The sequence below is a fragment of the Chelonia mydas genome, chromosome 3 (assembly GCF_015237465.2).
Source record: "Chelonia mydas isolate rCheMyd1 chromosome 3, rCheMyd1.pri.v2, whole genome shotgun sequence".
Classification (NCBI taxonomy): domain Eukaryota; kingdom Metazoa; phylum Chordata; order Testudines; family Cheloniidae; genus Chelonia; species Chelonia mydas.
Genome location: NC_057851.1, coordinates 130,674,275 through 130,686,733, shown reverse-complemented (window position 1 = coordinate 130,686,733; position 12,459 = coordinate 130,674,275). Strand labels below are relative to the sequence as shown.

Sequence of the window (12,459 nt, the reverse complement as noted above, 5' to 3'; positions counted from 1 at the left end):
AAAATGAGGGCACAACTATATTCAGAGTAGTTGTCAATGTTTCACTGTCACTCTAGGAGGACATATCTAGTGGGGTCTTGCAGGGGTCAGTCCTGGATCCAGGACTCGTCAATATTTTCATTAATGATTTGGATAATGGAATAGAGAAAGTGCTTATAAAATTTGCAGGTGACACCAAGCTGGGAGGGGTTGCAAGCGCTTTGGAGGACAGGCTCAGAAATCAAAACGACCTTGACAAATTGGAGAGTTGGTCTGAAATCAACAAGATGACATTCAGTAAAGAAAAGTCCAAAGTACTACACTTGCCAAGGAAAAATCAAATGCAGAAAATGGGCAATAGCTATTTAGGTAGTACAATAGAAAAGGATCTGGAAGGTGTGGTGGATCACAGACTGAATATGATTAAGGACTTTTTTGTTTTCAATTTCTATTTTTTAAATTTTCCAGGTTTTGTCAGGTTTTATTTAAAAAAATTAAAAACAGGATAAAATTTATAAAAAACTAAAATGTAGGGCAGGGGGAGGTGAGGAACGGAGGAGTGCCTGGTTGGGAGTGTCCTCTGTTTGTCCATGTTGAATGTAATCAGTTGATGATCACTGGTCCCTAGCAACCACCAACTACTAGTCCAGTGAATAATTCATCTTTATCCATCATGATGAGGTCCAAAACAGAGCTACCACATGTTGGATGCAGTATCTTTTTATGTTAGAAAATTATCATCTATGACTCTTAGAAAGACTGATACTTTACTAGTACAATTCTCAGCTAAGTTGTCCTGAAGGCTGAATATAAATCTAAACAAACGTGATTTTAAAATTGGCTGTCTTCAGATCTCAGCTGTTTCATACTTGCCTGTTACTTTCAGCTGTGGATTCCAAACATAATTGGTGTTCATAGTTGTAAAGGGGGAAAAATTAAAATGAACAGTTACTAACATGCCATCTTATTTCACAATGTCTTCAAATTTAAGGCAGGTCAGTCTTAACTCCAGTTTTAAACTGTCCCTTTGTGTTGCTCCTACTTCTGAGCATGTGCTAACAAGCTTTCTGTTTACTGTTTCTGAGAGCTGGACTGCATTGTTGGGGTCCTGAAGTGAGCTGGCTGCAGCAGGGTTGCCGCAACAGGAGGGGCCAGGGGGCCATGGTCCCTCCCACTTTTTACCTGCCATAAGGGCAAGCGACGGGTGGGGGGGAAGGGGCGGAGAGGAGTGAGCAGGGGGCACGCCGAGGGGGGAAGAGACAGTGCCAGAGTGGGGCCTCAAGGGAAGGGGTAGTGCAAGGGAAGGGCTTGGGGAGAAGGGGCGGAACAGTGGTGAGGCCTCAGGAAGAGGTGGCGTGAGGGTAGGGGCTCCAGGAGAAGGGGCAGCACGGGGGGATGGGGCCATGGTTCAGGCACCATTGGCCCCCCGTCTTTTATGGACCTTATGCTGCTCCTGGGCTGCAGTCCATGTGGGGAGCATGGAATAGGGAGTCCACATTCTCTGAGTAGGACCCAAATACCAATGTTCAAAAGGCCCACCTTCTACCCTTGTATTATGCCATTTATGAAACTAGATTTCAACACTGCTGGAAATTCCTTCTGATTTGGGATTAGAAAAGACAATTGTTCCACACCTTTCCTTCCCAAAAAAGGATCTACGGGTAGAAAGAGGGAGAATTCAGCTCTTTTTGCTCTCTTATATTTTAGTCCAGATAAGGGTCTATCTTCAGCTTGGTGTCAATCTATGTAACTCTCAGATTTATCATTTGGATAATGTAGTGTGCTGTTTAGAACTGGTCCCTACTAATGCTGTTGTGGACCAGTGCTGTGTGTAGGTTGGGAGTCTTGAAGTTCCTGTTGTAACTTGCTAAAAAGGAATTGGAGGGGAGAGCATTGGAGGGGAAAAGCCATGCTAAATCCCTGCTTAAAAAGAAATCTAAGCCTCTAGGGTTTTGAGGAAATTTTATTGTTAGCTGTGTAATGTCAGGTGGCCTGTGAAAGCTTTAAATAAGTAACTTTATTGGCTCTGCCAAGTAACTTTTTATTAAATATTTCCTTTCTTACATATTTGTTGTTTCAACATCTGCTTGGTGGAAACCTGAATTTAAGAATATATAGTCAGGTGTTTCCTACTCTGGGCAAGTACACGCTCACTACGTTTTTTTTTTCCTTACTCGCTCTCAGGCTTTTCCATGTACAGAAGTTCAACTTTTATAGTAGCTGACTAAGTCTGAAGGTGCTTGTACAGAATGCATGTTTAAAGTGAATTTCTTTATGCACAGATTAATTTCCCATGTGGAATTTTCATCCTGTTTAATATCATATAGATGCAACTTGTCTAAAAACGCATGACACTCTTTTTGGACAGTCTTGTGAATATTGAATGATTTTAAAGGGCAAATGTGTCACCCTGCAGCTGGGCGACAGCGGGACACGACTCTGCTAAAAGTAGCAGGGTAGGCAGGGTAGGCACTGCTTGGGCTGTCGAGGGCCATGTAGGGATATATGCCTGGGGACATACACACAGGCTTCAGGTGTGTCTTTGAAGCAGTGCCTCGCTGCCTGTGCTGCTGTTTGTGCCCGTGCAAAGAGGGCTACCTAGGTGTGTACGCTACACATCGCTGTAAGGAGTGTGTAATGTGGATGTACCTATAAAGTTTATCTTTGTAGCACTTCCGGTGACCAGCTCTGGCCAAATTCGTCCCTGATCTAATCCCGTTGACCCCCAGTTTGGCCCTTTCTTTCTGGCGGAGGCATTGCAAAGATAAACTCTGCAGTGTACAGGGCTGGAAGGAGAATGGAGAGTACTTCGCTGATGAAAACAAATCCAGTGGCTCTCTTCTTCCCTTCCCCTTCCCCAGGGATGGGGAGTCAGCACTCTGCAAATCTAAGCACCAGAGTGGGTGTCTGTTGCCTTCTTTTGTGCTTCTGCAACTTGCTCTCTCAAGGCAGTGCTCCTACTCACCTTTAGCTCTTTCCTAGTGCTTGTATTAAGTGCAAGTGGCATGAAACTCCCAAAATCCTGTGACCTATGCACATGTCAAGGTGACTGGAGTTGTCTCCGTTTTTACTGAATATTTTGGTTAGTTGCTGCGTAATACGTTGTCCCATTGACGATGCAGCCGGTAATATGGGGTTGGGCATAGGGCTGTTGATCAGCAGCTGTTGGTTCCCTCAGCGGTGGAGAAAAGGGTTGTAAATGGGTGCTGTGCTCCGATTATTGGCTGCAGGGTCGGGAGGGTTTGGGGATAAACAGTCCAGAGTATAAAACCGGTGGTGGTTGTGGCTCTATGTTTAAACCTTACGTTCACAGAGAAACGAATCTAAATGATCCCAACTGTGTCAGTGCTTTTCTACCAGGGCTTTTCATGTGGAAAAGAAGAGAAAGTGACTCTCATCATAGATCTTGCTGTGGCAGCAGCTTTTACTGGTAGCATTGTAATCTATATGTCTGTACTGCCGAGAGAGAAGCAATCCAGACCTTGCTCTCCAGTCACCCTGTCCCTCCTAGAAAAGAGCCCATGAAGGGCTAGCTCCTGGTGAGCCCTCATGCACCAGCTGTTAGAAAGCTGCTGTGGCTGCAGGTGTTCCAGATTCAAATATTTCGGGGGACAGGGGGTTTCAAAATTTATTTTAATTCTTTTTTGCCTCTTCCCTTTCTCTTAGACACAACAAGTGGGAAACGGGGAGTTGTGGAGAGTGATAGAAGTAGTGTTGGGCGTGGAATAGCTGTTGTTACTGTAGGAAATGTGATAGCAGACACAGCTGTAAGTAGATTGTGTGATAGCTGCTGCAATTAGCCAAAACGTCTCCTCATTAATCTACAAATGTATTTGGCTCCTACTGAGTCACAGGTCCCATCTGTTGCCAAGTGACAACAATCCTGGGTTAGTTTAGTGGGATACTGAATTATTCCCAGTGCGTTCGACGGATAGTTCAGCCAACATGTTGATAGGCCTGTACAAGGTTATTTTCCTGACATTTTGTCATCCACTCCTTGATTAATTATAAAAAGGAAAAATCTTTTGGATGCTAGGATTTGTGTGTGTGGTGACTTCTCTGTTGCACTGTACAGTACATTTTTGGCCCAAACCTGCAAGGTGCTGAGGCGGATGAAGCCCTTCATTTGTAAAATGGCCTTGTCCTGCAAGGTACATAGTGTAAGTAAGTACAGACAGATAAATAAAACAAAGGTTCCTTTGTAATTTATACCTTTGAAAAATTGCTTTTCTTTCTCTGAAATGTATCTCTAGCTGCAGATTAAGTAGAGGGAAATTTAAATGTGTAAAATCTCATTTTTAATTTTGTGTTTATCTAAACTTACAGCTGTCGAACATGTTATAAACCATTGTGTGATGGGCACACACAATTGTGATATTCGTCAGCGTGCCCAATGTGTGTATGTTGGTGGCTCTTCTTACATCTGCACATGTCTAGATGGCTTCTCTGGAGATGGACGCTCCTGTGTGGGTGCGTAACGCCATTTATTTATTTAGTACCGTTTTGCTGATTATTATATATGCTAGTGAGCCAGTTGATACCTGCCTTGGTTTGATTTTTAAATCACTTATTTCCAATTTTCAAATAGAAAGTGTCTTGGTTGATAAGTCTCCTGACAGACATAAAATTCAACCCTTATATTTCCCCCCTCATTTGTAACCCAGGACTCATTACAGATGTGGTTGATAAGTAGCCTGGCTCTGAAGGGAGAGTTGCAATAATCTTAAACAGTTGTTAGTTTATGGTCACCTAAACAAATCAGGTCAGATCCTCAGTTGGTGTAAATCAATGTAGAGCAGTGTCCGTTTATATCGGTTGAGGATGTGTCCCACCGTGCCTGGCACACTGAATTTGTAATAGTAACATGCTTTTTTTCGCATTGCTTGGACTATAGTGCAGTGGTGGCTTCCCATAATTGTATGCACTGGAACCTTTGCCAGCCAAATCCTAACCATTTTGTAGGGCCCACCAATCTATAAATCTGTTGCTTCAGAAATCCAGAATATTTTTAATAATGTGGGTAGGTAGCTGTGTTAGTAAACTGTCAACAATGCTTTTTTTAGAATTTTCTGTATAAATTTTGCATGCTTTACCTCTAGAAATCAAATCCTAACCTAGATATGGGGTAAAACTTTCAAAAGCAACAAAGTGGCATAGGAGCTGAAGTTCCATTGAAAATCAGTGGAATGTAGGCTCCTAGGTGTTAGCCACTGTTAAAAATGAGACTTCTACTCCTAAGCCACTTTGGCACCTTAAAAAAATCCAAACCAAACAATTTTAACTGTGATCTGTAAACTATTGTATATCATGAGAAATTATCTTGCCTGATCTTCTGTTTTACAGATGTAGATGAATGTCAACAGAACCGCTGTCATCCAGATGCTTTCTGCTACAACACTCCTGGGTCCTTCAGTTGCCAGTGTAAAGCAGGTTATCGTGGGGATGGTTTCCAGTGTGTGTTAGGAGGTAAAGTTTTACAGTTCTTCAATTTGGGACCAGAAATAAAGCTCAGGAATCAGAGGACAAACATTTAACCTATTTCGTCGCTAGAACAAACTCTCCTGTTTCTAGGGTCTTCATCTTTATTACCATTTCCCCCCTTTAAGCGTCACCAACTTGGCAAATATAGCTATCAATCTGTCTTGTGCAAAAAAAATATTAGTAGCCTTATCGTTTTAATGTAATAGATCAGTGGCTAGTGTCCAAGCATTCTGAGACTCCTAAGTGTATTTAGGGCCTGATTTTCTAAAGGTCAAATAACTCGGGCTGTATGTAGTGGGTGGATACCACAATTGTGTATACACAAGGCCAATTAGGCATTGAACTGGCTATTTGCTCATACAATCCTAGCAATGGGGTTCAAATTCAGCATGCCATTGCATTCACACTTTCGTGTGCCATCTCTGTCTCCTGAGATGTTGAAAATCAAGCCCTACTGTTAATATGATTCAGTAGTGTCTTCATTTTTTCAAAGGAGTCCACCTCCATATTTATCTGGGTCCCCCCCCCCCCACATCACCCCCTCATTGATTGCACACTAAAAATTATGACCTTTCAAATAGATCTTAAAGGCTCGTGGTGTCTGGTCTCTCATCCCTGTTTTCACTTGATTTAAAGTAGATATCTGTGGGGGTATTCACTGTAATATCTTTCAACTGATGCAGTGTGTTGATGGAGGGGAAGGAGGAATACATGTTCACTCCTTCTGCAGTAAACAGGGCAAGATGTAAGTGATTCTAGTCCCTGTTTAGGGAAGTCAGTGTTTTGACATAATGATGGGTATAACCTGTTCTGAAAAGGGATCTGTCTGTCTGAACAAAACAAACGTACTCATTTTTTGGTTAGGGTAATAGCTCTCTATCCAATCCATTTTTCTTTACAGATGTTTCAGCTACTAGAATTATTCCTGCCCTTATGAGGAGTTTATGTGTAATTTGCAATACTTGTTTTCTTTCACATATGTCAAAATTAATACAGCTAATGAGGAAAAAAGAATTATTCTTGCCCAATGCCCTATGGGTATTAACAACTTTTATTCGGATGGGACAAGCTATCCAGTACGTATATTAACATGTTTCACTGTTACTGCGTGATTCTTAGGTTGCATAAGCAGAGGAAACAGGCATATTGGTTTCAGATTTGTTACTGTAACTGCTATCGCATTACTTCTATGAATAATTTGTCACATTTCATTTAAATTACATTACAAACCTTTCCAGACATTTTACAGTAAAAATGCTGCATATGGAGAGCAGTTACTAGAAAAAGGCAGTTCCGATAAAATAAGAACTGACCCAAACATGAACCCAAAATTTGGCCAAACTTTTCTCAAGATTTGAAATGGTAGACAACTTTTTTTCCCTTGCCTGTTTCTTCACATTCCAAACCGAAGTGTTGAAATAACTATGAGAACCATTCTTCCTATTCTTGGGTCTAGAACTTGAGATTGTGTAAATCAATGTAGCTCCACTGGCTTCATTTAGGCTACACCAATTTATACTACTGGACAATCTGGCCCAAAGTGTTCACCTTGACAGACTCAGTAGTTTCAGATGAACATACTTGGGTAGTTAATCAAATCTCTAAGCCATTTGAAGCTTGCCTCTTATTAGTAATTCTTCTGCAACTTTTTTGGAAGTATGGTTGTTTCTAGTTATACATTTCTGTAGTACAGCACAAAACAAAGTGTCAAAATATTTATGCAGTTGACAGAATATGCTTTTTTAAAGCCCTCAACTTTTCAAAGCTTGCCTAAATGTATACTTAAAAGACATACTATATTATGGCTGAAGCTTAATTTTTAGGGGGTCTTCCCCCTATATTTCCTAGTTGCCCTAAAAGTCAAACCTTTAGAACTGAGTGCTTAATGTCTCATCACTAAGGCAAAAGAGGCATTTGCAGCACACTAGTAAAAAGCCGTTATGTGGTGGTGGTGTATTATGTTTGCGGATCATATTTATCTAACTCTTCCTTAACAGCACATGTGGTGTGTCAAATCATCCAATATTTGTAGACTTTTCTGTACTAACTAGACTCACTGGAGAAGATTGAAGCCAGATTTGCAGCATTAATTCTGAAGCTCTAGCTTTTGTCGCCTTTTAAGACAATGTTTCATTATTCTTTTAACTTAGTTTTCATGCATGAATACCTATGTATATTGATGGAAAGTTATATAGTGTTTCTCGCCTCATTAAATATTTCTCAGACTAACCTGAAAATGAGAAGCGAGTTTTTGCCAGAGAAGGAACTTGTAGGTAATTTGAAACCAAACTGAATTTTTAAGATTCTAAATATTTCCATAAATCAGAGATGTAGAAATATTGCTTTGACATCTGTTGCATCCCCTTTTTATAGCAGAAGTAATGGTTTAGTATATTGAAGCTGACAAATTAATGTTATGCAGAAAGCCTAGTTTTAAAAATATGTTGAATTTCTTCTGAATGTATAAAATGGCATGTATTTTCACTGTTCAAAACATAGTATTTACTGCATAAAACAAATGTCTACTAAACCTTTCAGTTTAAATCTACTATGGTTAATACAAAGTGACTTTTAGAGTATAGTAGTAGCTTCATAATATTTTTACAACTATGTAGGATGACTTCTACTGTATTTCGTTATGGAATTTGCTAGATGCTTTTAAAAATCTGGGCCCAAGGGCTTAGTGCTCCAGCTGCACCTTAAATCTGCTGAGTTTAATACCCTATTTGTTTGGCTGGTCACCATGATTTTTCTGAGTCCTGTACCTTACTTGACCTTCCACTTTCAAGGTAAAATATCTTGCTGTATATGGATCTATCCTAAAACAGCGTTAGTGGTAATATAATAGCTGGTAGGGTTTTTGGTATCCAGTGTTTTTAGGGCTAAGAATCTACTAGGGTTCATTAAACTTTCTGTGTGTCTGGGGTTTTTTTCCTTATGATTTCTGCTGTGAATTAGGAACATATCTAAACCACCAGCATCAAATTAGTTCAGTGCATAAAGTTTGATTACAAAAACTGCTTGGTAGGTAAGGAGCTTATCCTTTGCTAGTGAATTAAGTCTGATTGGAATACAGTAGAACTCAATTACTTCGCACTTCACTAAGCTGCAACATTGGTAATTCTCACAAAAAACCTTGTGGTTACTCCACTCTTCAACAGAGGGGTAATAGCAGATGCTTTAGAGAGGCCTCTTGCCCATATGCTCAGGGTTTAGCTGATCGCCATATTTGGGGTTGGGAAGGAATTTTTCTCCAGGGCAGATTGGAAGAGGCCCTGGAGGTTTTTCGCCTTCCTCTGTAGCATGGGGCACGGGTCACTTGCTGGAGGATTCTCTGCTCCTTGAAGTCTTTAAACCACGATTTGAGGACTTCAGTAGCTCAGACATAGGCGAGAGGTTTTTCGCAGGAGTGGGTGGGTGAAATTCTGTGGCCTGCGTTGTGCAGGAGGTCAGACTAGATGATCATAATGGTCCCTTCTGACCTTAGTATCTATGAATCCATGAATCTATATTGCTAAAACTTAATTAGTTTTACAAATATACTTTGATATGTTTAATAGTTATGAAGTTTTATCAGTAATTAAAACCAAAATATACTTGTCAAAAGTAGTTCAAGTACATTTTCTAATTTATTTTTTTAACTGTGCTTTGTTCACTTTATTGGCTGACTTTTAATGTGTGGTACTCCACAGTGGATCTCCCAGTCACAGTATTTTAGTGAGGATCTACTGTATTCAAATTTACAATCTATCCAGGCTTTTCCCCTCCTACTTCTTCCATACCAAGGTGAGATCTCATTGACCTAAACTAATTCACTAATACCTCTCCAGGTAGCTATCAGCTTGGAGATTTTCATTCAACTAATTGCTCGGTCCTTGCTACCTATAGTCTTTTCAGCAGCTTATACAACTGGCTGCTTATAATTTTTTTTTATCACAAAAAAGTGAGTCTAGGTACTGCGGAAATGGGCCTCTTGAAACAATTAGACTGACAAGCCCAGATGGGCCCAAGCCACAGAGTTTGGACTTAAAGCTGAACTTTACTAATAAGCCTCAAGGTTTCAGTTTTAAGAATGGTAGAGTCAGAAATAAGCATCTGCTGAGTCTAATAGACAAAATGCTGCTTTATGCAGCCTTTATTCTCATTGATATAAAATTAATCTTAAACACTGGGTTCCATACAATGAGTAACAATCTGTTTTATGCATTTTCTTTTTCTTTTTTTTTTAACCAGTACATGGTAAATCCTCTCTCAGAAGTAGCTGTTGGAAATTTCACATTCATTCCAAACTTAGCCACCTCGTTAATGAAAGAGTTGATGTGAGCAGTGACATTCCAGCAGCTACTAAGAATGTCTGAACTTCATTATTTCCTCACGCTTCATTTTTTCAGTTCAAAAAGAAACCAATGCCTGAGCCCTCCAACCCCTGCAAACCCCAGAGGCTATGTTTACTAAACAGAAGGGAAAAAAAGGATTCTTGGGTTGGGACCTATGGCCACTAAATACTACTCACACAAGTACTGTTAGTGTGTATAATCTTTCATATGAGAAATGCATTGACAACATAAGTCTATTTACTGTTTGTAGTATATCACTACAAAAGCAGGATGACAAAAGCAAAAGTAAACTGATAAATAAGGGTGAGTTTTTAATGTTGACATTTTTAACCTGCTCTTTGAGACTGTTCAGGACTAGCAATTGAAAATCCCAGTGTAGTTTCTTGTGGTACCCAGAATGGTCCAAACAAGAAACTTAAAGTAACTATGAGATTACATAATGACTCTGGGCACAGTATGAAAACATTTGCTGTAGCTTCCATTTGTGAATGAAAATGTGATTGAGTTGGTAGATCAGAAGTTGAAAATATTTTAATGGCTTATAAAACTGAATATCTGAATTTGGCATGATTACAAAACCAGTGCATAATCAGTTTTGGTGGGTGGTGAAGGGGAGGAAGATGTCCCATACAACTTGAAATAAATTGAAAATGACAGGGATGCTGAAAGTGTGATGGAACAAAAATTAAACCGCTGTTGCTGTAGGAAGGACATCCTTATACATTCGTAGACTTCAAGGCCAGAAGACATCGCTAAGACCATGTGGTCTGACTTTCTTCATAATACCAGCCACCTCACCCAATAATTTCTGCATCACCCAGTAGTATTTGCATCAAGACCATAACTGCTGTTTGATCTATAGCATATCTTTTCGACAGACATTCTGTCTTGATTTACAAGACTTCAAGTGATGGAGACTCCACCACATCCCTGGGTAAGATGTTCCATTGGTTAAGTACTCTCTCTGTTAAGAATACATGCTTTAGTTCTAGTCTGAATTTGTCTAGCTTCAGCTCCCTAACATTGGATCTCATTATGCTATTTTTGCTTGATTAAAGAGGCATCTAACAACAGAAATCTCTTTCCCCATGTAGGTTCTGGTAGACTACGGTTAAATCACCTCTTAAGCTTCTCTTGGATAAACTAAATAGATTGAACATCTTAGGTATCTCTCTGTAAGAGATGTTTTTCAAACCTTAAATTATTCTTGTAGCTCTTTTCTGAGCCTTTTTCCAATTTTTCAACATCCCTTTTGAAGTGTGGACACTAAAATGGGTCAGAGTATTCCAGTACCGTCTAACTAGTGTCATGTACGAAGGTAATATTACCTCCACACTCCATGACATTCCCCTAGTTATACATAAAAGGATCCTATTTACCCTTCTAGCTGCAGCATCACATTGGGAGCTCATGTGCAGTTACTTGTCTACTGTGATTTTTCAGTCCTTTGCAGAGTCACTGTGCTCCAGGATACAGACCCTGTAACAGGGTGGCCATTTACCGAGCTCCCCTTCCTGGACTGGATTCTCTTTACAGATACCCTACCCCTTTTAGCCCCCTCTTACAGGCTCCTTAAGAACTATGCCCAGGATTTCACATGAATAACAGCACTCACTGCCTGGGTTTTATATCTAAAACAATTCATTTCTGTATTAACACCACCCCTGCCTGGGGTCAGTTTAATAACAGAAATAGGTCCTAACAGTCCTCAGGGTCCCAAAATAAAGTCCATCATCACACAACAGTCCATACTCAACTCTCGTGTCTAGGTGTTTCTCTTACAGCTGGAGCTCATCTTCCATCCCAGTCTGTTCTCACCGTTCTTCCTAGCTGGATCTCAGCCTTCTGACATGGCCTCTAGGCCCAAACCCCATCCAGGTTTCCTCACAGCCTCCTCTTCCCTGGGCTTCTCTTAAGATCACAGCTCCCTTGGTCTCAGGGTCTTCCCTGCAAGAGCTGTTCACGTTCTGCAATCTCCAGAGCGTCCCCACTTCATTCTTTTTCTGGTTGTTTTCCATGGTGAAGCAAACTTGATTGGATAGTTATAGCCGCTACCAGCTCCTAAATACCTCATGGTTTATGTTCTCCCATTCTGCCCTGTATCTTTCAGGTAATGTACATTGTAACAAAGCCTTTCTAATACTACCCTTTTCCCTGATATTTTTACTACAAAATATAATAACTTTTGTTAGCTTAAGCCATTGAAATTCCTCAAACTTTTCCCTTTCTTTATCAAAATCCTTATATACCCATAAAAGGTGATCAGCTGTTTCTTCTACCTTACATCACATACATAGTCCATCTTTGTGTTTGTTTATTCAAAAAAGATTTTTGTTTAAACTACAGTGGCCAGTTAGTACTCTACACAAAATCACTTCATTTTTCCTATCCAGGCTCTGTATTTCATTATCCTCTACTCAAAAGCACAATTCAAAAAATTATCTTCCTCTTCTTTCATTGATCCATATTTTTTGCCACTTCTCTCTTTAAATCATTCTGTATGAGGTGTCATGCTGTCTGCAGGGGGCTCACAAGCGTGAGTGCCAACTTTGGGGCAGACTTTCCAGGAACCGGGCACAAATTCCAAATTGTTTGTGTTCTATAATTAGATTTTACCAACCAATTAACAAATGTGAACTCCTAAAGCACTCTGACAGCCTTA

The 12,459-nt window shown here is 40.1% G+C and overlaps 1 protein-coding gene across 1 annotated transcript in view; it reads left to right on the top strand.

Annotated features, from left to right (window-relative positions):
* The window catches only part of NID1 (nidogen 1), an 80,714-nt gene that overhangs the window by 36,408 nt on the left and 31,847 nt on the right, over positions 1 to 12,459 (top strand). Inside the window, exons 11-12 of the mRNA XM_037895290.2 lie at positions 4,306 to 4,449; positions 5,323 to 5,445. Of these exons, the coding sequence (XP_037751218.1) occupies positions 4,306 to 4,449; positions 5,323 to 5,445 (267 nt within the window). The remainder of the gene's footprint in view (positions 1 to 4,305; positions 4,450 to 5,322; positions 5,446 to 12,459) is intronic.